At 46.1% G+C, this 25,136-nt stretch overlaps 2 protein-coding genes across 3 annotated transcripts; both read left to right on the top strand.

Annotated features, from left to right (window-relative positions):
* The first annotated feature begins 299 nt into the window (after window positions 1-299).
* Window positions 300-9,151, top strand: LOC307071820 (recombining binding protein suppressor of hairless). 2 transcript variants are annotated; one of them, XM_079730909.1, is made up of 11 exons: window positions 300-415; window positions 979-1,017; window positions 1,148-1,243; window positions 1,393-1,558; window positions 1,873-2,065; window positions 3,551-3,688; window positions 4,101-4,213; window positions 4,451-4,591; window positions 5,456-5,611; window positions 7,440-7,543; window positions 8,261-9,151. In XM_079730909.1, exons 1-11 carry the CDS (start codon window positions 396-398, stop codon window positions 8,604-8,606), a joined length of 1,512 nt encoding a protein of 503 aa, XP_079587035.1. In that variant the 5' UTR covers window positions 300-395; the 3' UTR covers window positions 8,607-9,151. The 2 variants fall into 2 exon arrangements, with proteins under 2 accessions (XP_079587035.1, XP_079587036.1); XM_079730910.1 differs by having other exon boundaries at window positions 301-415; window positions 1,873-2,047.
* Window positions 9,152-13,328: 4,177 nt separating this feature from the next.
* LOC307071305 (stromal interaction molecule 2-like) lies at window positions 13,329-25,084 on the top strand (the record flags this gene model as incomplete). The annotated part of the gene is made up of 12 exons (XM_079730291.1): window positions 13,329-13,479; window positions 14,954-15,084; window positions 16,805-16,916; window positions 17,685-17,796; window positions 18,528-18,643; window positions 19,526-19,703; window positions 20,110-20,287; window positions 21,038-21,199; window positions 21,388-21,488; window positions 22,263-22,513; window positions 23,023-23,221; window positions 24,538-25,084. The coding sequence occupies 12 exons, from the start codon at window positions 13,329-13,331 to the stop codon at window positions 25,082-25,084; spliced, it is 2,238 nt and encodes a 745-aa protein (XP_079586417.1).
* Window positions 25,085-25,136: the final 52 nt, after the last annotated feature.

Genomic DNA, 25,136 nt, shown 5'->3' with positions numbered 1-25,136 from the left:
AGTTGTGCTTTCTAGCCTTCTGCTGTAGGGGATGTGTGGTTGGTTTATTGCTCAATAAGGCGTGGGAATCGAATTACAGTATGCTACCTTGTGAAAGCAGCTCAGGCAGGTTATAAGGGTATCACTGAATCTCGCGATAGCTTTGGCCGTTTTTCATTATTGTCTATTATGAGAGTTTTTTTGTTCTCGCGCGACATTCGAACTTTCCCACGCCTGTTGTTGTGGCGTCTACCCTCTGCCCGTCGCCCCCTCCCTCGCTTCTCACCCCGTCACACCTCCCGCTTCTCCCTTTTTCTCTCCCAGTCTGGTTCTTCTGTTGTCCGACTCGCCTCGCTAAGGGGCTGGGGGAGGGATCTCGCGATTGTTGGACTTTTTTTAGAGAGAGTTATTGGAAGATGGCGCCCGTTGTGACGGGGTAAGTGTTGAATTTCAGAACAAAACGAATTTAAAATTGTTAAAAAGTTGCACTTCTTGGTTTCGCCCAACGACTGCTCTTTGGTGGAGTTGTTGCAGAATGCCGTTTATAGTGGATCTCTTCCCCCTTGTTGTCTAAAGTGGCCTCTAACTACATGCTACTTTGTCTGTGGCTCTGTCGGGCCACTTCTCTAAAACTCGCCACCCTAAGTAGTACAATCACTACCTTTTATTCCAACGGAGAAACACCAGTGGAATGGATCATTTGAATTAACGCCAAACCCTGTGGTCACATTGTCTATGGTCCGCTTCGTTTTGAGTTACTTAGTAAGCATCCAGCGAAGACAATCGTGTCGGGAAAGTGTCGTTAAACATCAACTTAAATCAAACCAGTGGCAGCGCAACGCTGGGTTTTCCATTTCCAGTGTCACTGACTGTCTCCTCCGCTATGCAGTCACGTAACATCAAGACTGCAGCTCCACCGGGGCTTTCACACGAGTTTAATCTGTGCCGCGAGAAGATTTGACTCCATAATGTTAAACAAGTTCATATTTTGTTTTGCAGGAAGTTTGGTGAGCGACCTCAACCTCAGCGTTTGACAAGGTAAACCACGAACCAGAGCTGGGCTGCAGACGATGCTGGAGAAGGCTTTGAGAAAACATGTGCAATGTGGTTTCCGATGCTTATACGCTGTTTACTGCGTTTCACATGTCAACCTTTTTTTTCTCTCCAGGGAGGCTATGAGGAACTACTTAAAAGACAAAGACGATCAAACGGTCCTCATTCTACACGCTAAGGTTGCACAGAAGTCCTACGGGAATGAAAAAAGGTTGGTGTATTACAGACTGTATGGTATAAGTCATTTCATTTGGGTTCATTTGGCCCAAAGCGGTGTGATCGTCTAGCACACCTGCTAATAATCATAGTAATAGTGTTGTTGCCGTTGTGTTTACCTTTCCAATCGCTCCCTCGTCACAGGTTTTTTTGCCCTCCGCCATGTGTGTATCTGATGGGGAGTGGCTGGCAGAAGAAGCTGGAGAGTATGGAGAGGGAAGGGTGCACAGAACAAGAGTCCCAGCCCTGCGCCTTTATTGGAATAGGCAACAGCGAACAGGAGATGCAACAACTCAATCTTGAGGGCAAGGTTGGCATAAAACACTCCCCCATTATGATTCATCTGAATTTCCTCTTAATATTGGCTTCCTTTGCCTCTGGTAAATTATGAGGAATACACATTTTGTTGTAAGAACATCTGGAGGGCTGTACATTGGATAAAGTAGTTTAAATTATAACATTTTCCTGTGGAAATTGACCTGCTTATGAAAAAAAAGAAGTTGATTTCCTATATTGAGTGGGTATTTTTTAATATCAATAATTTGCAATCCTTCTCCTGTAACAACGATTCAGATCTCAAGAGAGTCACTCATGTTTCTTGCACCTCCCTTCACTTCCTCGTAGCACTTCTGCACTGCTAAGACGCTGTACATCAGCGACTCGGACAAGCGCAAACACTTCATGCTGTCGGTCCAGATGTTCTACGGCAACAGCGCCGACATCGGAGTCTTCCTCAGCAAGCGCATCAAGGTGATCTCCAAGCCCTCCAAGAAGAAGCAGTCTCTTAAGAACGCTGACTGTAAGTGGAGAACAACATGTGCGTGTCCACACACACTCTCACACACACGCACACACACACACACACACACACACACACACACACACACACACACACACACACACACACACACACACACACACACACACACACACACACACACACACACACACACACAGACAGTCTTCTGTGTGTTTTGGTGGGGTCTCTTTGTACTTAGTGTGTTGTTCATGGTCTCTCCAGTGTGTGTTGATGACGGTCCCTGTCTCCTAAGTGTGCTGTGTGTGTTTTGGTGGCCTCTCTGGCTTTAATGTGTAGCGTGGTTTGCTGACGGTCTCTCAAGAGTGTGTTGTTGCAGTCACTCCAGTGTGTGCAGGTGACGGTCTCTCCAGTGTGTGTGTAGGTGACGGTCTCTCCAGTGTATTCTGTGTTTCTGAGGTCTCCTGTGTGTAGTTTGTGATGTTGACGGTCTCTCCAGTGTGTAGTGTGTGGGGGTGACTGTTTCTGCAGTGTATTCTGTGTTTCTGAGGTCTGCATTGTGTAGTGTGTGTTGGCGACTGACTTTCTGGTGATTATAAGGGATGGTCTCTCTGTCCCCAGTGTTTGGTGTGTCTCGGTGATGGTCTCTCTGTCTCCAGTGTGTTGTGTGATGAGGGTTGTTCAAGTGTGTGTTGGTGACTGTCTCTCCAGTGTGTGTTGGTGACTGTCTCTCCTGTGTGTGTGTGTGTGTGTGTGTGTGTGTGTGTGTGTGTGTGTGTTGAGTGTGTGTGTGTCTCCAGTATGTGTGGGGAGGACGGTCTCTCTGTCTCCAATGTGGATATTGTGTGTGTTGGGGATCCTTCAGTGTGTGAGAGAGAGATAGGGTTAGATACAACTTTATTGCCCGGTCACACAAGACTGTGTCTTGCATCACACGCTCCTACAATCATCAACAACACCGGGGTATATCTGAAGAACCACAACATCTGATAAATACATCTGTTGTCATCCACACATATACACATACACATGTCATTTTATCGCAGTCTGTGTGTGTTGGTGGATGCATAGTCCATGTGAGAGTGTGTGATCACAGTGTGTGTTTGGTGATAGCCTCTTGAGTGACTGATGGTCTATGTGTATAGCATGTAGATGTCCGTCTGTCTCCAGTGTGCAAAGCATCAGTGTGTGTTGATGTCTGTCCCTCCAGGGTATAAACATCCATTTGTAGATGGCCGTCCGCCGCCAGTGTGTGTGTGTGTGTTGGTTGATGATCCCTCTGTCTCCCCAGTGTGTGTGTGTGTGTGTGTTGGTTGATGATCCCTCTGTCTCCCCAGTGTGTATTGTGTGTGTGTGTGTGTGTGTGTTGGTTGATGATCCCTCTGTCTCCCCAGTGTGTATTGTGTGTGTGTGTGTGTGTGTGTGTGTGTGTGTGTGTGTGTGTGTGTGTGTGTGTGTGTGTGTGTGTGTGTGTGTGTGTGTGTGTGTGTGTGTGTGTGTGTGTGTGTGTGTGTGTGTTGGTTGATGATCCCTCTGTCTCCCCAGTGTGTATAGCGTCGGGGACCAAGGTGGCGTTGTTCAACCGCCTGCGCTCCCAGACGGTCAGCACCAGGTACCTGCACGTGGAGGGGGGGAACTTCCACGCCAGCTCCCAGCAATGGGGGGCCTTCTACATCCACCTCTGTATGTCGCTCCTCTGGGCCCCGCTTATTCTCCTACTCTACGCTCTTCTGCATCCCTCCTTATTGTTAATGTGTAATCTTTTGAAATGCTGCTTCAGATGGATAATGGGTCAATTTAGTAGTAACTTTATAATAAGTCCTGAGGTGGTATAGATGACCAAATGCGGCAACATGAATCTGGGCTTGAAGGGACTTAAATCACACATCTATATTTAGAATCAAGATCATGGGTGCAGGATAGTGTTCTTGTTTTTGACTGAAGGGTTCTGGTTCTGGGTTGGATCCTAATTGTCGGCAGCCCATAGGCCCTATCTGCTCCTTGTTGACATGCATCTGTATTCACTGTCGGCTCGATCAAAGCCAAATAGCTGAATGGTAAACAAAAGCATGAATTTCTATGTGCTTTTGTGCAGTGGATGATGAGGAGTCTGAAGGGGAGGAGTTTGCGGTTCGGGACGGCTACATCCACTATGGTCAGACGGTCAAACTGGTGTGCTCTGTGACTGGCATGGCGCTGCCTAGACTGGTATGTAGGTATGCGTGTGTGGGTGTGTGTTTGTGTGTGTTGATGTCGGGTGGGCAGGGGCATGAGGGCTACACTGTGTGTACAAACGTGTCTTACAACAGTTGGTAGTGGCTAAAGCATCAGCGACTCGCAGATGCTGTAGATCCTGTCCCGAGGGGAACATTCACGGTTTGTGTGCTCTTGGGTATCTGCGTTCTACCAAGTGTCTGATCCCCCACGGACCTCCCCTGCAATCAGGTCATCCGTAAAGTGGACAAACAAACGGCCCTAATGGACGCCGACGACCCCGTGTCCCAGCTCCACAAGTGTGCCTTCTACCTGAAAGACACGGACAGGATGTACCTCTGCCTGTCCCAGGAACGGATCATCCAGTTCCAGGTACCTGCGTGCACACACAACCAAAAGGCCTCCAGGCAGTATTTCTCCAAAGCTTTTTAATTGAATTGCGTTTCTGGCATGGCGGTCGGTAGAGCTGCTCTGTGCATCAAACGTTTTGCTCGACGTTGAGCGTATAGTCTAAATAACGTGAGAATACAAAGCAAACGTATTCCCGATTGCGTTATTGATTCTTTATTGTAATCCTTATTGTAATGTTGTCCTTTGGAGGGGTAGATGATAATCTTGGCTAGTGAGCAGGGTAAACACACAGCTAGGTTTGTTTTGGCACTGCCTCATGTTCCCCTTTTTGTTTTTACTTTAACTACATCCAAATTATCCGAAAGTGTTAGGCTCTGTTAAGGCTGAAGTGTGACTTGATGAATATATTTAGTGTATTGATTCTTCCAAAAGCTGTTCAAATTACTTAAATTGCACCTTTTGTGAGGTAAAATAAAAAAACGAATGACACTGAGGCACATTTGTGCAATGCACTATTTAACCTTCGATTGCAGCTATTTACTTATTAAATCATCAGAACTAGAATGTTTCCAAAATGAATTCATTTAGGGAATTGTTCTCTATGTATTGATCGTTTTATTCTTGTCCACTTTTGCAGAAGGGTTTTCGTGATAACATTTTACTAAATAACCCTGTAACAATCCTTATCATGAATGAGTTGCATCTCATCCATCATACAATCCATTGCCGTGTCTGTTTCACAGAAACAACATTATTCTTCTCTGCTTTTGTCTTACACCTCCCCCAAATGTGTCCCACTTATAAAACCTCTGAAATGTTCCAATATTCTATACAGGAACTACATTGCCCACATTTGTCTAGTTTATATTTAACCTCTGTTTGCAGGCCACGCCGTGTCCCAAAGAGTCCAACAAAGAGATGATCAACGACGGGGCGTCCTGGACCATCATCAGCACAGACAAGGCCGAGTACACCTTCTATGAGGGCATGGGCCCCGTGCCCAAGCCCGTCACCCCCGTCCCCGTGGTGGACAGCCTGCAGGTACAACCATGGCCGCCATAGCACGGACCCACACGCTCTGTACTACCAACCTGTCCCTTTGAGTACTTCTTCTTTTCTTTACGTGCGTTTCCAAACCCTCTTGTTCTGAGCTGGGACCTAAAGTCGCCAACCTTAGTCCGTATTCACACCTGCCTTGTTTGGTTCGAACCAAACCAAAAAAAATCGCCGGTGCGGACCTTTTGGGCTGGTGTGAATACAAACCATCGAACTCTGGAGCGGACCAAACAGCTGGTCCGAGACCCAGCCGGAGAGGTGGTCTCAGTTCGCTTCCAAACGAACCCTGGTGCGGTTCGCTTGAGATGTGAAAGCGACCGCGCTCGGTCCGACCCAGTTCTAAAAATAATATGCCTTTTTGGAGGCAACAGGCTCCCATTGCTGCTTGTTTATTTACATTGTTTGATTAGCGCGGTAAATTCAAAGATCAGACCGGCATCACGTTATCACACCCGTTTAAAATGAGCCGTGGCTCAACATGTAGCGAAGAGGAGATAAAATGTCTTTGGGATATTTGGGCAGACGCCAACATAAAGTATGTTGGAGAACATACCCATGCATTTAATACATTCTGTACAAGGATGGGGGAGTAGGCGTTCGAGCGGTCCGCAGATAGCTTAACATCATAAAATCTACGTTGTGCCAAACGCCTCTGATGCTCCAAAAGTACTGCAGATGTTGGTTACTGTATGAAACCAATCAGTATAAGCACAACGAGTGCAGCCCGCTGAATCTCCATAGTTTGTATTCTTTGTTTACTTTTTTTTTATGCGTTACCCCGCCCCCGACCGTCTGGTCCAATGATTGAACGATCTATGCACACATGTGCGTTGTTGATAAATTCTCTGACTGTTGCGAAAAATTGCAATGTGAAAAGGGACCACACCAAACCAAAAAATAAACATTGCGTTTTGGTCCGGACCATAGAGATCGAACTAAGGACTATCCTGGTGTGAATAGACCCTTAGATTCAGGAGGCAAAAGGTTTTTTTTTGGATAGGAAAACCAAACTCCATAAGTCCTTCTTACCTTTACTTTAGCACTGTCATTGGGCTCCCTAAATGACTAACTGTGCTATTCCCCAGATTAGGTGATAGCGAGAATCGTATCATCATTATTACAACAACGTTCATATTTATTTGGTTTCAATAACAGCGCATGCAGAAGCAACCACATTCATGCAGCAGTTATTAAAGGAAGTACGACAAAGCTAAATTTAAATAAGAGTGGGCATAAATAAAACAATTTCAAAAGTACAACTGACTTGTCATATCGTAAACTTGCGTTATGCTCAGTGGTTGCATGCTGCTGTTGCGTTAACAGTTTCCCTCCTCAACTAAATTGCAGAGGGAAATGTTTCAAATTACGTGCCGCAAAATTGGGGTCCAAGCAGGTCTGCGTTATTTTGGAGGATGTGTAATACTGAAGAGTGTTATAGCGGTGGTAAAGTGTAAATAATGCGTTGGGATTCGAACTGATCCCAGCCCAACTCTTGACATAAATGCAGAACATTTGCAAGACACAGGATATAATTTAAAAGTGGCCTCAAATGGCCCTCTATACATTCAAAGCATGCTGTTGGCATGCATTGGGAGCTATTGCCTGGTTTCCTGGTTACGTCAATCAAACATTCTAGCCTCACCTCCCAAGTCTGATTGTAGCGAGTGGGAGTGCCTTGTGAGCGGAAGCAAAAACCTTAGGTTCATTGGCATAGGTTCAGTGGTATGGGTTCTCTTCAGTTAGTAAACGGGACTTGGTCCAACCTGGGGTTTGGTTTAGCTTTAACACACCTTTCCCTGCAACCCTGGCCTAGTTGAACGGAGGCGGCGATGTGGCCATGCTGGAGCTTACGGGACAGAACTTCACCCCTGACCTCCGAGTGTGGTTTGGAGATGTGGAGGCGGACACCATGTACAGGTGTGTGTGTGTGTGTGTGTGTGTGTGTGTGTGTGTGTGTGTGTGTGCGTGTGTGTACACAAAAGATTGAGAGATGGTATTCTTTTTAGAATTTGCACTGTTGCTTGCATGTTGAAATAATTGTCATACGCTCTATAAAGTGTTGCAATTGAGCAAGTGATCAGTCAATCAGAAAGCGGCACTGTCAATCCTCAGAATTGTAGATCTTAGTGTAGTTGTTGAACCAGTGAATGCACTGTAGCACTGCGTACCAAAATGCAATAAAAAAAACATAGGCAAGGCAATATATATATATTAATATGTTAAATGTGCTCTAGCAGGGATCTAGGTTAATTCCACTGATGCTACGCGGGTAACTAAAGCCGCACTCTCCGGTATGAGTCAGTGTGTCTATTGGTGTGTGTGCTGCCAAGGAGACGCTCAGGCAGCAGCAGCACTCTATTGAGCGTTGTTTGGTCCAGATTTTTAGGCGGATTACAAAGTATCCTTTCCTTAACAATAGCCTGACTAAAATGTAATCAAACCATAGACGTCTCACGTTTGGAAATGTTTTCAATTGATTAAGATGGCTGCTTTAGAAGTGTATCCCGCTGCAGAAAAGTAATTCCAACATCAAACGTATTGGCACCAAAGTAAACTATGATTTAAAATAGTCAGTTGAAAAGAGAAAACACGACCTAACAACCCAACCAACCCCGTCCCCCGTGCCCCCCCCAGGTGCGGCGAGAGCGTGCTGTGCGTGGTGCCCGACATCTCGGCCTTCCGCGAGGGCTGGCGCTGGGTGCGGCAGCCCGTGCAGGTGCCCGTCACGCTGGTGCGCAACGACGGCATCATCTACGCAACGGCCCTCACCTTCACCTACACGCCGGAGCCGGGCCCCCGGCCCCACTGCAGCGCGGCGGGGGCCATCCTGCGCACCCACAGCACCTCCTCCTCCTCGCCGCTCTCCTCCTCCTCCCCCTCCTCCTCCTCCTCGCTGGGGGGCGTGGGCGAGGCCCAGGGGGCGTACCCCACCAGCGACTCTGCCGCCAGCATGGCGTCGGCCATGTCCGTGCTGTCATAGTAGCGACGTGTGTGTGTGCGTGTGTGTGTGTGTGTGCGTGTGCGTGTGCGTGTGTGTGTGCGTGTGTGTGTGTGTGTGTGTGTGTGTGCGTGTGTGTGTGTGTGTGCGCGCGTGCATGGACCCCGGGCAGAACAGCACGCCAAGCCACGAACTGAATCAAGAGAGCAACTGTCCTCCGTGGAAATGGACACGTTTTTTTCCCCCTCTTTTAAAAGACACAGACTTTGGGTGGTGTTGAGAGGTGGGGTGTAATATCTTTTATTTTTTTTACTCCCCACTCACTCCTCTTTAGCCCCCTCTTGTGGACAGTTGTGGATTGAGAACGCGTCCCAGCCTGAGGATTGTACGGTATAAACCAGCGGCGGGGATGCACACGACTCTCCCCCCCCCTGCCACCGACACAGACAGTCATTGAAGCCTTTCATGTCAAAGAACTCTTGTTTGTTTTTGTAGCTGTGGGTTTGTAGGAGGTCTTCCCCAGGCTTACTTTATACTAGTGTCAAGTGCGTCTTTGGTTTTTGTACTGAAGAGCTTGGCGCCGGTGTGTTACGGGGGCGGCTGTGGGGATGGGGGGGGAACTCATGGGGAGGGTTTTTCTTATGGTAACATAGTTTTTACGGACCAAGGAATATTATATTATTTTATTCGTATTATATTTTATAAGCTTTAGTTGAGGTACATTTTCACTTTTTTTTTTGGTTTTTGTATGATATCGCGTTAAGTTCACATTTGTTACCAAAACGAATAGGTCTTTGGCCGGCTAACTTGAGTGGGATGGCGAGGGCCGGGTGGCGAAGGGGGGACCCCTGCGGTTTGCTTCTCATGTTCATTGGAGCTGGAAACTCAATCCTAGCAGCCATTTCAATAACCTTCCAATAATGTAAACAAAGGAAAATACTCAAGGCCTAGTCTTTAGGAAGAAGCTGTACAGCGCTCCCAGCCATTCTGCTTCCTTAGATCTTCCACACCGCTCGCCTTTTCTGATCAGGCCTATTTTAAATGTACTGTGTGTGTGTGTGTGTGTGTGTGTGTGTGTGTGTGTGTGTGTGTGTGTGTGTGTGTGTGTGTGTGTGTGTGTGCGCGCAGAACGTTAAATTCTAAGGCACGACTAGTGTGCTACTCCCACATGAGGCCTTCGATTTCCAGTTAGTCCGATTTTTATTTTTCGGAATGGTCCAACTTAAAGTTGACTTAGTTCCTTCTTAACTAGTAGCCCTGTGACCCCCTCTCCCACAGAACACCCCAACAAAAAGCGTTTCAGCCTTAGAGGCTGGTAATGAGAACTAATACATTGTGTAAATAATTTGAGTTTAAACTCAGTGTTTTCATATGATCTAGTGCCCAGCGCTTTGCTGGGAAACTTTAGAAGGGGCCTTGGGTTCCCATTGGGGGGCAAAAGTACTGAACAGCTTTACCACCACTCCTGCCTTGTAGCACAGAGTGCTCCTCTTGCCCACCATCCAACTGCTGCTGTTGATGCTCAACACCATGTGGATTTTGAAAACAAGCAATTTCCTACGAAGCTCGTGTTTTCTACAATCAAATCGGATCACCTTTCGGTGTTGGGATCTCTCCTGCGGCCCACTACATCAATCTTCTGTCAGAGCCCAGATGTAATGTTGCTTTTCATATCCTGTGTTCATTGTGCATATCAATTTTGGTTGAGCCAATGACACCCCCCCCTCTCCCCCTCCCCCCCAACACACACACACACACACACACACACACACACACACACACACACACACACACACACACACACACACACACACACACACACACACACACACTTTCTTCCTTCCCGTTGTTGTTGTTTAGACCACATTTCAAACCAAACCACTACCTGTATGGTCTAGCCCCTGCCCTCTCTGTGTAGGCCTCCCTGGTTAAGCTAGGGGCTCGGCCCCCTAGCTCTACGGTAAAGGCAGCGGAGCCGCTGTGTCCCCAACACTGTTAGATGGATGGGTGAGTGGTAAGCTCCTAACCTGTGTTTCATTGGTGCTGTAATACATATTAAAAAGGATAAACACTTGTTGTGTATAGGGAACTGTCTGATACGCCATCACTGCTCACTTACGGAATAATCTGCCCGGTTTAGTTTCTGTCCGTCTTTGCTAGTACCGGTCAATCAAAGACTGCAGAACTAAACTTTCCCTCTTTTATGCATTGGAAGGATGCCCTCTCTGATAGTTTAACCTTGTTTGGTAGGTTTAGTTGCATCGTACAATACACTCATTTTATAAAGGTTTGAAAGTATTCTAAAAAACAGCCTGAACGCCTCATTGCCCAATTTAAATTCTCCCAACGGCGTCTTGTTTGGGTTGTTTTCCCCTTTAGGTGCAGCAATAGGGTGAGCTATTTATTATAACTTGGACTAATCAAGACAACTAAAAGCAGACTAGTTTCTGGGCTTGCTCCTTTCATCATCTTCCTTGTGTATGATTCTTTCTCTGTCTGCCCCTCCATTTTGTCAATGCCTCTGTCTCTTTGTAAATCCCTCTAGGGAGAATCACTGCCAGTGTTCCTCAGCGAAAGGTCATTAATAAAAAAGAAGTTGAATTTAGTTATTTGTTTTACTTCATTTTGAATTGTTTGGTGTCTTTTTTCTAGAACACCAGGGAATATATTCCTATTGAAACTGTCCAGGGCTGTCCGATTTTATTTCTGTACATGATGTGATGACAGTCTGAACTCCTAAATGAATCTAGTGTCATGCTCTTGTGCTAAATGCCTTTAGCTATGTGCAAAAGGCATTTGTGCTGCGTGTTTCTAAGTTTGTTAAGCAGGACAAATGGCTTATGGAGCATAGCATACATTTCGCTTGAAATAATGTTCTTATGCGTCCACACATTATAGGAACTCATGGTTAGTTTCCATGTGCGAAGTCTGGGGGTTATATCTGCTTGTTGGGGTATATTAAGCTTTTTACACACAAGCCTAGCATTGCAATTCCACTGCAAACTTCTAGACCGCCGGGGCATGATACCACTGGGGACAGCATCAGACCGCCGAGGGGCATCTGACCACTGGGGGCCACAGAACACTGCCATGCTACCGCTGGTAGCATGGTTTGAACAATGAACCTGCTTGTGTAGGCGCACAATTCATGTACTCACCTGAACCCGATTACAGTCTTTACATGACAAACAATACTAGCTAGGGATTAAGCTATTAAAGTCATAATTGGGGTGTTGCAGGGTTTTCTATTTTGTAATTTTATATTGTGTATTGTTTTTTTTGTTTCCTAACTGTGTGTGTTTGTGTGCGCATGAGTTTGTTGCTTTTTCGTACACCTCTTAATATTTGATGGTTAATACCTGCTGCGAAATGTCAAACTCACCAACAAAGTGGTCATAGGACACCAAGGGTATGGGCTACCGACTTGTTACAATATGGGGTGAGTGAGGGGGGGAGGGGGGTGGCAAACATAAACACTGAACTCCTGTTGGGGCTTTGATGGATATTTGTCATCTGCGCATGCCTCACTGAGTAAGTCAAGACAGAGCTGCTTTATATTTAGACTGGAAGGGTCATTGGAATGAAAACTGACACTGTGTGTGTGTGTGTGTGTGTGTGTGTTGGGGGGGGGGGGGGGGGTAATGAGGTACATTTGTGCAACTCTGACAGCCACAATATCAAGTCATGAGGGAAACATCTATGTAGCACAGAACGTTTAAACAAGCAGTGTGTGTGTGTGTGTGTGTGTGTGGTAGAGAGATAGGGATGAACGGGAAGAGATGAAGGCAGAGAGAGAGACCATGCCAAATTTAGACAAAAAGTGTTTGTTTACCTGTTAGCTGAGTTTATTAAATGCGAAGTACTTAGCTGGGAATCAGCGAAAATTATTGTCACCTCAAGCGCCTATTGACCAAACCCTCTGAATGAACAAGTCTGTATTATTATGATATGCTTAATTGTATAATACTTGATAATGATTGGCGTGGCGAGGGAACTTTTAATTGGATGGGTGTGGTGTGGGCGTGATTCTTCTTGGCGTCAATTCCGCGCAGGAACGTCCTATACCGGTGTCAACTTCTGTTGCACACCGACCGAGGGATGGAAAGAAAACTGAACGACGGCGGCATGCTATATGATGGACAAGAGGAAAGCGTTGACGTCACCTTGAGAGCAGGACAGTTTGAGACGGACCTAAGAGGTTGTTTACAGTGAGCCGAGCTACGATATGAACTTGAACCGCTGTGCGTCCTAGTCGCACCACAACGCGTTTAAGGATTTATTGGATTTATTTTAGGTTGCACTGCTCTTTTTTTTGTTTGTTGTGTCCATTCGTATGGATTTAACGCTGGGCAGGAATGACTATAATCTGGATATGGACTACCCGCCCCCGAGCCATTTTACACACAGCTCTTCAGAGAGTCGTCTGTGACCGCAGCAGCTCGAGTGACAGTTGTGCCCAGGCCAGACATAAGTATTATATACACGAGTTTCCAAATCGTCTTAATTTGTCTTCGGCTACCCGTTTTTCATAAGAAGACTTGGTAAAACACCAGAACAATCTCGTCGCTGGTTATCTAAAGTTGATCATTGGTAACCTATCGAGTGTCCGTTTTGGAGATGCTGTTAATAGCAACACAGATCGCTTAACGCTTGCGGGCACAGACGCTACCTGCTACATTTTGTGTCACTGCTGCACATTTGTTGGTTTGGCTTTTATTCCCAGGGGTTTTATTCCCAGGGCTTTCTCGGCCTGTATTCTCTGCGATGTTGCTACTTTCCCCGCTGCTCTTCTTTTTCCTGCGCTCTGCGCTCTTGATCGCCACGCGTGGGGTGGACGTCGGCGGCGCGCACAATGAAGACCACCGCGGGTTCGTCTTCCCCGGGGGGAGCGGGGGCGCGGGTTTCGAGCCCATAGGTAGGCCCGATGACTGATGTGCTGACAGGTGAAAGGGTTGCACGAGGTCACAATTGAGTCTGAGAACGTGTTGGTTTCCCGTGTTTGTGATGAACTGTTTTGACTAGATTAGCATCCATCTCACTGAGTATAGATAAGGAAAATGCATTTTAATTAAGGACAACTAAACTAAATTAACTTTAAACGGTGCTATTTACGTTTCTTCATTGGCAACCTCTGGTGTCTTGAGTTGAAGTGTCTTGAGTAGTCCCATGAGAATGAGATTGTCCCATGATGGGCTGGGAAAAAGTCGACCCGAATAAAACCATTCAGAGAAATGTTCCCTGGATGGATTGACTCCTGAATGGTTTTATTTTTGATAAACTTGCTTGTGAAGATATTTCAAACGGGGAACACAAACCAACCATCTCAGTGATTGTACGTTTATCTTGAATGCAGCAATCAAACCAATACAACATAAATTACACTTACATCTGCAGTCATCCTAACAATATATATAGGGCCCAATTGTCGTATTTATTCCATTTATAATTGTTAAATCTGAATTAGGTCACTTTCCTCTCCCAACCATCGTAAAGCGCTCAATCATCATACACGAAAAGTGTAGTAGGCTGCCCATGGTAAACCTATGTAATACTATGTAGGGATACTGTCCATGCTGGATCCTATCTGTGCCCTTTTTAGAGGGCTTTGTAAAGAAACTAGACTGCTGACCTCTGACTCCGGCCTTTGCGTGCTTCTTCTAGTTACCCAATCGTTTGAGTCAGACATGACACATCTCATGATTGCATGATGCATGACACACCCGAGGAATGCTCCACGTTATTTCCTCCTTGTTGTATGTTATTTCTAGGCCTCTTCCTGTGCAATAGGAACTAGGGCTACCCTTTTGCATCTATCCATACGTCCTGGACCGAAGCTTCCAATCCCTGTCAATGGGTTCAATGCTTTATACCCAAAAACATTTTCAAAATGTTAAAGTAAATGTATTTTTCAACACTGGCTATAAGTAGGTACTGTAGGAACTGTCAGATTTACGTGAATCAGCACTTTTAGAACAAGACTTAGTGGGGCTTACTGAGATGGCAGAGTCATGAATGTATTTATTACATAATAATTGATTCATTACAGTTAGTTGAAATTAATGGATTTAATTTTTATATTTTGCAGATGGCTGGAGAGTTAGACAGATTTATTTATTGATTGAGTGAATCTTTGACATACTCTTTAGTTACATAGCTATGCAATCTTGAAGGTGTAAATGGCTGAATATATACATATACACAACAGAAAGAATGATATGTTTTACCATGTTCATTCTAACCTCGTCCTCTGGTTATTTTCATTATTGTTTAGTGTGTAGTGATTCCTTTCTGGGGACTTTTCTGTTGCTTGTTGGAGGAACCACCAAACTTTGACCTCCAGAGAGCTGCTCGAGGGACTAAATCGTCCCCATTGTTCCTGGTCTTTGCAGACCTGTGCATGATGGTCTCCCCGCCCTGCGTGAGCGAGGCGGACCGCTACAGCCTGGAGGCCCTGCGCAACATACACCAGATGATGGATGACGACCACGATGGAGGCATCGAAGTCGAGGAGAGTGTGGAGGTAAAAAGGTGCTTCTTAAAGCACCCATAAAATGCTTATTAGGCATTAGTTGGACAACGGAACACGGTTAAAAGATATCTCATCATTAGCACTTGGTGCGGAGGTCAATTCCAGTCCAATTGTTGCCAGGCTGATGCTCGCACTATAGTATGAGGAGACACACTGTAATAGGGTCTTTCTGGACTGATATCAGAGTAAATGTAATTAGGTGAGGTGTTAGTAAAATTAATATCACAAATATAATTCTCACAGCTATGGTTAATTTCCTTACATATATTGTCATATATTTAAAGCACATTTATTTTTATAGTTCTTGTTAGGATTGCAAAATATTAAACCTGCACTATTGTTCATTTGTATTGCAGCTTTTTACTCCATTAAAAAATAACTGAACTAGAAAGGTTAGAACAGAACAATATATATATATATATATATATATATATATATATATGTACATAGATAGTTACACAGATCAACAAATCAATTGATCCAAGAAGTTATTCTATTTAAACCGTTTTATTCTGGTCCAAATTATAAAGCTACAACTGAAGCCTATATGGGTTGCTAATGGGAATAATTGCAAGTGCAAGGTTGAATACAGCAATGCCTAGCCTAATGCAATACTTGGTTCCTATTGGTGTATTCCCTTATTTGCAGTTTATTATTATTTTTTTTGTTATTATTATATTATTAATTTGAGTCGTTTGTTATCATGACAAACCAAACAGAGCAGATCAGCATCAATGCCAAACACTACAAGCCTATGTTAAAGTCAAGTTAGCTTTTTAAAACTGCAAACTGACAAGGAGCCAAATCTAAACATAAACCCATGCCATAGATGAAAGCCTCCACATTTAGTCCAACAGACCTTCAGCTGTTTTGAAGCTAGAGCATAAACATTGGAGTGTACATATATTGTATACCAGTGCATATCTATTTAACTCTACATCTTCAGTCTTGGTTATCAAAGCGTAATTTAATATCTCCCAGTGAACCATGAAGGGTTGTCTTGCTGAGATAATGCTTGGCCTGTAGGGAAATGTAGGATCGGCAGTAAAGCCAGAATTCCAGGATGGTGCAAAGTTTCAGAATGTAGTCCCTGGACACAGTATCCCAGGGCTCGGGTTGCGGTTGCTATGGCGATGGCAGCGGGAGGGGCCAGGGCTCTTCAAATGATCCACCTAGTCATCAGACGAAGAATCAATTTACAGCCAAGGACACATTCCAAGACAGCAGCAACACCAAAAACATAGACACACACAACTGTGCACACACACAGTCATAATTACACATGCAATCACAAGGAAATACACACACACACACACACACACACACACACACACACACACACACACACACACACACACACACACACACACACACACACACACACGTGCACGTGCATGCATGGGCACGCATACTCACAGACACACACACACACACACACGCAAACACACATTTAGATTTGGAATACCAACTGATCCTCAAGTCAATTCTAAATAAATACGCTGTATTATCATGCTCCAGGCCCTATTCCCCGACTGAAACCTAAGTGGCTAACACATTGCAGCCCGCTCTTGCAACACAACCGTTTTAGACTGCTTGATTGAGCTTGTGCTGGACCACTGCCCTTTGCCTCCTAGCCCTTATAGTTGCACGTTAAGATCCTTCTGTGAAGCATATATTTAGCATTTGCTGACTTTCTTTTTCCCCCCCAAAGTTCATCATCGAGGACATGAAAGAGCAGCAGACCAACAAGCACAGCCACCTGCACCGAGAGGACCAGCACATCACTGTGGAGGAGCTCTGGAGGGGATGGAAGTCCTCTGAGGGTGTGTGTGTGTGTGTGTGTGTGTGTGTGTGTGTGTGTGTGTGTGTGTGTGTGAAGGTGTGTGTGTGTCAGGGGCGTAGGAATGAGTTTAACATTGGGGGGGACACATATCGGAAACCTAACAGATCCGTTAATGGTTTGAACAGAAATATGTCATAAATGAACTACACTGAAAAAATTCACAAATATATTTTATTCTACTATAAAGATACATTTGTAAATGTAAAGGAAAACACATTTTGAATGGCAGTAATGAACTGATAAATATCAAATCAATTCTTTAATTGCACGCTCAATCATCCAGGTTTTTAGAATAAGAAGCGGTGACAAGACGCTGTGTTGCACTTTCAAAATAAAATAAAATATTTTTCTCCCCCCGGTATAATTTTTAGGTGGGACAAATGTGCCTGTCTCAAATATTGGAGGGGAAACGTCCCCTCCGTCCCCCTCGGTTCCTACGCCCTTGGTGTGTGTGTGTGTGTGTGTGTGTGTGTGTGTGTGTGTGTGTGTGTGTGTGTGAATACCTCGTGTGTGTGCGTTTGTGTGTCTTTGGGCGTGTGGGTGAAGAGGGGTGTGTCTGTGTGTGTGTGTGCATATGTGTGTCTGTGTGTGAATGTGTGGGTGACTTGCGGCATGTTTGTGTGTTTGTGCGTGTGTTTGTGTGTCTGTCTGCCAATATACACATGGGAATTGTGTGAACATCTCGGTCTTCTGCATGCTATTGTAATATATATGTAGTTGTTTATGTATCGTACATTGTTTCCGACAGTGCACAACTGGACTCAGGACGCTGTGCTGCGCTGGCTGAAGGGCTTCGTTGAGCTGCCGCAGTACGAGAGGAACTTCATGGACTTCAAAGTGAACGGGAACACACTCCCCAGGTGAGACACACTGCTGGAATCCACCGTGCTGTCATGATTACCGCTAACAGTGTCCCCCCCCCCCCTAATGTTCATTAAGCTAATGACCCCATGACATGGGACCATAGGAAATGGGGCCTTGTGCTGAACAGATTGTAACAGAATTGAAACAGGGTTTGGTCGGTTTATAATCCAACTTTCAATCGAGGCGACGGTTTTATAACGTCATCCTCACAAATCACACTTTTGATTGGTAATATCGAGTCTGATATCAAGTCAAACGACCTCAGATCTGGGTAAAACCTCAGACCTAGTAAACCTTTCCTTGTGGGTAGACAAGGCTCATCCTGTCTGGACACCGAAAAGTCCCTGTAATATTTCCAATCAACACCGTGTAGACGAGCCACTGTAGAAACACACGTATTGAAATCCTTTTCTGACAGCTTCATCCACTCGCATGAAGGAGTTTCTCTTCGGTACAATATCTCACAACAAAACAGGAAACCAGGCGTGACTCAATAATGCTCTAATGTTCAGATGTGAATGCTACCATAACTAATGAACATGTTATGATATCAACAGATTTTGCCATAAGATTATCCAGTATAGCCTACAACTAAATTAAATGAATACCATTATTGTTATTTACAAAGACAGACTTTTGTTGCAGAATAGCTTTTGTTCCATATCTGCTACAATACTCGCACAGTATTATGGACTTCCTTCCAGTTACTGATAGTCTTCTGTAATAGGATCGCAGCCAATGAACCAGCCTTCCTCAGCGGCCACCTCAGAATCCAGGACCAAAGGGACAAGCAGAAGCTTAACATCAAGGCTCTGGATGTAGTGCTGTTTGGACCACCCACACGTGAGCTCGCCCCTCCATTCGACACCAACATTGGTTTTGTTGATTTGATCTTTAATTGCTGACTGGGAAAATATGGGACGAAATGAATAGTGATGCCTGGCAGCCTGGTCCCGCTGGCTGGGTTCTGGTCCGGCAGCCTGGTCCTGTAGGCTGGGTTCTCGGTTCTGGTCCGGTAGCCCGGTCCTGTAGGTTGGGCTCTGGTTTCTGGTCCGGCAGCCTGGTCCTGTAGGCTGGGTTCTGGGTTCTGGTCCGGCAGCCTGGTCCTGTAGGCTGGGTTCTGGGTTCTGGTCCGGCAGCCTGGTCCTGTAGGCTGGGTTCTGGGTTCTGGGATGCGGCAGCCTGGTCCTGTAGGCTGGGCTCTGGGTTCTGGTCCTGTAGGCTGGGTTCTGGGTTCTGGTCCGGCAGCCCGGTCCTGTAGGTTGGGCTCTGGGGTCTGGTCTGGCAATCTGGTCCTGTAGGCTGGGTTCTGGGTTCTGGGACGCGGCAGCCTGGTCTTAGAGCCTAGGCACTGGGTACATATCCAGCACCCATAGACCCATTACTCTCTGCAAAATGCCAGACACTCGGCGGCCACAACAAAACCATGTCCTATCAGCCAATGGACGCTACGCTGTGCTTCTCAAATGCTGTGAGGCCCAATTTAGCCCAATGTACATAGAGTAGAACGAAACCATACCCTCCATTTGGAAACCCTCACCCTCTCACTCTCCCGCTGAAACACACAAACAAACACACGCGATTGATATGCTGTTTTGCTTGGAGGTGAGATAGCACGGCTACACCAGCACACATTCAAGTCTGTCCCTGTAGTGCTTGAATGAGTTAATTGAATTGCCTTTCTCGCTGGGCAGGACACACGCTGATGACTATAATATCGTCTAGGTCCTCCTCACAATTACATGAAGGACCTGCTGCTGATTGTTTCCGTGGTGATGGGGATCGGAGGCTGCTGGTTCGCACAGACCCAGAACAAAGTGAGCAAGATCCACATCTCCAAAATGATGAAGGACCTGGACAGTCTGCAGCGTGCTGAGCTCAGTCTCCAGGAGCTGCAGGAGCAGTGAGTAGAGGGTCTGTCTGTCTGTCTGTCTGTCTGTCTGTCTGTCTGTCTGTCTGTCTGTCTGTCTGTCTGTCTGTCTGTCTGTCTGTGTGTAATATGTGTGGTGTGCATTTTGTAATGGATTTGTCGTTAGTGTTCAATGTATGTACAGTAAGTATTATTGTACATATATCTATCTATCTATCTATATATATGTAAACATATATTTACATAGATAGTTACATAGATATATTACTTACATATTACATATATAACATTTGAATTCATATATATATATGAATGTGAGACATATGAGTGTGTAATGTGTGTGTGTGTGTGTGTGTGTGTGTGTGTTTGTGTGTGTGTGTGTGTGTGCGTGTGTGTGTGCGTCTGTGTGCGTGTGTTCGCATCTGTGTGTGTCTCTCAGGCTGGAGCGAGCACAGGAGGAGAAGCGTAACGTGGCGGAGGAGAAGCACCACCTGGAGGAGAAGATGAGGGACGAGATCATGGGGGCTCAGCAGGAGGCCCACCGGCTCCACCGGCTGAGGCAGGGCGCCGTCACCGAGCTCAGCCGCCTGCGCTACGCGGAGGAGGAGCTGGAGCAGGTAGCCTGTGTGCACCACCCCCCCCCCAGAAGCCGGTCATCTACCACTCCATCTGGGCCCTGTCTCTCCATTGATCCGTTCATTCCTCTGCCAGCCGTCTCCAACAACAAAATAATATATAAGATTATTTTTTTTTTTTTATTATCATTTAATATGTGTAAAAGAAAAAAAAAATGTTTAAAAACACACAGGGGTTTGAAATGTTTTTAAAAAGATGTTTGTATTATGTAAAATAACAAAACGATCTTTAAAAAACAACAGAAAGATTTTTTTATGGGGGGGAGGGGGGGCGCAGCCGTTTATTTGTTCTGAGGGGGGGTGTCACCAGCTCACACTTTGAAGACCCCTGCTTGGTACCACTCTTCAGATCCTACATAACCACTTGTCAAAATGGTGTCCAGAGATTCCTCTGACTTTTAATGTACGTATGTTTAATGTATGTTGACCGGAAAGACCCTCGATTGGTTATATAAAGCGTCATTTGATTTGATTTGATTTGATTCAGGGTGACAAAACATAAAACAGTGAGGAGGTTGAACATGTCCCTCCTATGTGGACCTCAATGTTAAGGGTTAGCAGGTTTAGGACAAGGTAACCAACAGTCGGAGCAGGTCGACGTACTCGTGATCATCTGGCCACACCCGTTTCTAGCGGAGTGTCTGTTGAGCCGGGTGTGTTTTGAAAGTGCTCCACATATCTACAATGAGGTAACCTAATGAGCTGACTCCATCTCTGGGACGGTGATGGCAGGTGCGCGGGGCGCTGAAGCAGGCGGAGAAGGACATGCAGGTCAGCTGCTCGGCCTCCGAGGGCCTGCAGCTCTGGCTACAGCTCACCCACGAGGTGGAGGTCCAGTACTACAGCGTCAAGAGGCAGAGCGCAGAGCTACAGCTGGCCTCCGCCAAGGAAGAGGTAACGCCAACATGCTGTCTGTCTGTCTGTCTGTCTGTCTGTCTGTCTGTCTGTCTGTCTGTCTGTCTGTCTGTCTGTCTGTCTGTCTGTCTGTCTGTCTGTCTGTCTGTCTGTCCGTCTGTCTGTCTGTCTGTCCGTCCGTCCGTCAGCCCCTCTGTCTGCTAAACTCCCTCCTCCTCTCCCTGAAGGCAGAGAAGATCAAGAAGAAGAGAAGCTCTCTGCTGGGGACTCTTCATGTGGCGCACAGCTCCTCCCTGGACCAGGTGGACCACAAGATACTGGAGGCCAAGTGAGTCCCCTTCACCAAACACAACTTTCATGTGTGGGCGTACGCGCCACTGACTAACCCTGACTTCATCGGTGTGTGCGTTCAGGCAGGTGGACAGTAGGTGTACTAGTTGTACTGTAGTTGTACTGTAGTTGTACTGTAGTACTCTTCATCAGATCTACTTTAAATATCTTTAAAGGGGTATATCTAGATGGCTGCAAACTAAATATACCTCAATAGAGTAAGCCTATATATATATATATATATATATATAGGCTTTCTATATTGAAGTATATTAAGGTGGCAGGTTGCATAAAGATAGATAGATAGATAGATAGATAGATAGATAGATAGATAGATAGATAGATAGATAGATAGATAGATAGATAGATAGATAGATAGATGGATGGATGGATGGATGGATGGATGGATGGATGGATGGATGGATGGATGGATGGATGGATGGATGGATGGATGGATGGATGGATGGATGGATGGATGGATGGATAGATAGATAGATAGATAGATAGATAGAGATGCACTGTTTGCACAATAGGCATATCGGCTCATATCTTACTCAAGGATGGCTAAATGGAGGACACGGGAAACAAACCAACTACTGTTTTGCCTAGGAGCGAAACCCCCCAGACACTGCTCAATCCTGCAAGATAGATTCCCTCTGATTATCGTGATGTTACATTCCTCCGTACCCCCAGCCTGAGGGCCTCATGCGTGGGACAACACGCATGTAGTCACAGTACCCCACTGCAGTAACCTCTCCGTCCGCCTCCACAGGAACGCCCTCTCCGACGTGACCGCCTGCCTGCGCGAGCGCCTCCACCGCTGGCAGCAGGTTGAGCGTCTGTGCGGCTTCCCAATCTTCAGGAACGCTGGACTGGCCCACCTCACTGCCATGCTGTACTCGGAGCCCGTCCCGGTTCCCGTGAGCCGGGGCCAGGCCTCGTACTCCTGCCAGAGCTCCCTGCACGGCTCCATGGAGGACCTGATGGAGGACTCCTCCGCCCCCATCATGTCTCCGATGCCAGGTTGGTAGAATCGGCGGCCGGTGGTAATAACAGGAGGGGCTGTTGAATCATGTGGTGGTGACATTTGTGGTGGAAGGGTTAATGGTTTTCATTGACACACATTATTTTGCATTATGCATAACATTTATTGTCATTTTTGTATGATCATTCTGCTGAAAGGCTCTACGTGTCTGATTTTTTACATGCATAAATCTCTTTAAATGTCCAATATATGTTGTATTATGTTGTACTTTACCTGACCTGGCAAGATTCTCTACCACATTCTGTGGAACCGACGTCTCAGTGTTCTTAGACGTCGCTAATAGCAACAATGGTTGTTCTTTCATAAACTTTCTAAGTGTATGTTGCAGGTGTAATGCAGTTCACCTACCGGCCGAAGGGGCCAGTAATGAGGAGTAACTTTTTGTTATGTTTGTGTTGCATACCTTTTGACAGCCTTTGTATTTTAATGATGTTATATATTAAAATATATTATAATTTTGATCATTTGTTGAAACTGAACTTCCCAGGATCGTCCCTGAAGCGCTCACCTCGGCCTCGGGGCTCCGTCATCTGTCGACTGCGTCGGCCCGGTGTCATCGTCCCGCCCCAAGCAACCATGATCTCCTCAGACCCGGACCTCCTCATCCCCATTAGAGCGCCGATGCCCCATTCAGAAGACGAAGAGGGGCGCTTCATCAAACCCAACAGACCACCACACATGAAACAGTATGTCTTTCCACTTTCAAAAACATTTTTACATGTTTTTCCGTAGTAAATGTACTTTGGTATTCATTTGGAATCTGATAAAAAATGTTTCCTCATTCCTTCCTCACTTCACTGTCTTCCTTCCTCACTTCCTTTTTTCCTCATTACATCACACTTCCTTCCATTCTTCCTCCCTCAACTCACTGCCTTCTTTCCTTAATTCCTCATATCACTCCTTAATTCCTACTCTCACTAACTTCCTTCTACCACTTCCTTTATTCCTTCCTCATCTCAATTCCAACCTTCCTCATATTACCTCCTTCCTTCCTACCCCATCTCACTTCCTCCTTTCTCCCTCAACTCACTTCCTTTTCTCACTCCCTTCCTTCCTTCCTTCCTTTCTTTCATCCTTCCTTCTTTCATTCCTCATTTATCTTCTTCCTTCCTTCCTTCTTTTCTCCTTTCACCAACAGAAGTTCCCTTGAGTTGTATCCAGACACAGATTACATGGTTCCGGGAAGCAGAACCTATCCTAGCTCCTCCTCCAAAGACTCCTCCAGAAAGCTTTATAGGGATGAAGCTATGGAGCCGTTTGCAGATGCCTCCATCAGGAAGACCAGCACTACAGAACTGGAGGCTTCCATTGAGCCTCCTGTCCAAAAGATGTCTGTGGGGGAGGTTGAGGCATCTGTAGAACTTGTCCAAAGAAAAGTGAAAGATAAACCCATTGAGACTCCTGGGCTGCACATGCCTGAGGAGGCTACTGAATCGACAATGGACAGTGGCTTTAGGAAGAAATCCAATGAGAGGAATGAAGATTCACTGGAGAGCCATGGGAGAAAGCTACCATCTAATGACCCAGAAGCCGATGTAGAATTTGCACCTCGCAATACAGACGTACTAGACTCTGCTTTGAGGAACATTTACAGAGATAGAAGTGATTTATCACAGGATGCTCCAAATAGAAAGACGCTTTTGAGTCAACCGGATGCATTGGTGGATGTGGCAGCGAGGAGGCTAACAAGAAATATGATGGGATCTTCAATGGACAGCGGCTGCAGAAAACTGCAGAGGGAAGGGGCAGAGCAAATATGTGACTCCAATCCTAGAAAATTAACCAGGGACTCAATGGGAATGTCTATGGACACAGGAGTTAGGAGGTTGGCTTGGAACAAGACAGACATGTTTCAATTTGAGTCTCTTGTGAGAGGCGTGCCGAAAGATAAGTTGCCTGAGAGCATCCCCGCCAGAAAGATATCCAGAGAGGAGCTGGAGTATTGTGCAGCAAGGACAGCGAGAGATGAATATGAGATGGGTGTCGGCTCTCTATTGCGAAGGACACCTCGGGAAAAGATGGACATTGCTGTCGATGCACCCACAGGGAAGGTCCGCTGGGATAAAGCTGATGTTGAAACGGCAAAGCAACGGATCCTTAGGGAGTCCGAGTTCTTGGTGCACCCTGAAGCCAACACGTGTCCCAGTAGGATGGGTCAGCCGGACCTGACCATAACGTCTCCATGGAAACAACAACCCTCCGACCTGATGGCCACCGGCCCGTTGTGCCAGCTCGTCTACGACGGCATACTGGAGAAGTCCTGCCCCTCGGCGGGGCCCGGCCTGGGGGAACTGTCTGCGTCGACGCCCAACCTGCCCCAGAGCCCACTGGGAGGAGAGGGGGCCTCACTGCCAGCTCCAGCACCATCAGGACCACCACCCATCCCACCAAGGGCCTCCCACTCTGCTCCGACCAGGCACGGCCCTGAAGGAGAGGAAAGGAGCAAGGACAGAGACAAGGGGAAGAAGTCCTCAAAGCTGAAAAACCTGTTTAAAAAGAAAAAGGACTGCGCTTCAGAAAGACTGGAGGGTGGCCTGCAGAAACTATAACTCTCGTTGTTTAGATTTTGTGAAACTTGATGTTTAAACTTTATCTGAACCA

The sequence above is a fragment of the Pollachius pollachius genome (genome assembly GCF_949987615.1).
Source record: "Pollachius pollachius genome assembly, chromosome: 2".
Lineage (NCBI taxonomy): Eukaryota > Metazoa > Chordata > Actinopteri > Gadiformes > Gadidae > Pollachius > Pollachius pollachius.
The sequence above is the reverse complement of the archived record's forward strand: the minus strand, read 5'-3'. Positions and strand labels throughout refer to the sequence as shown.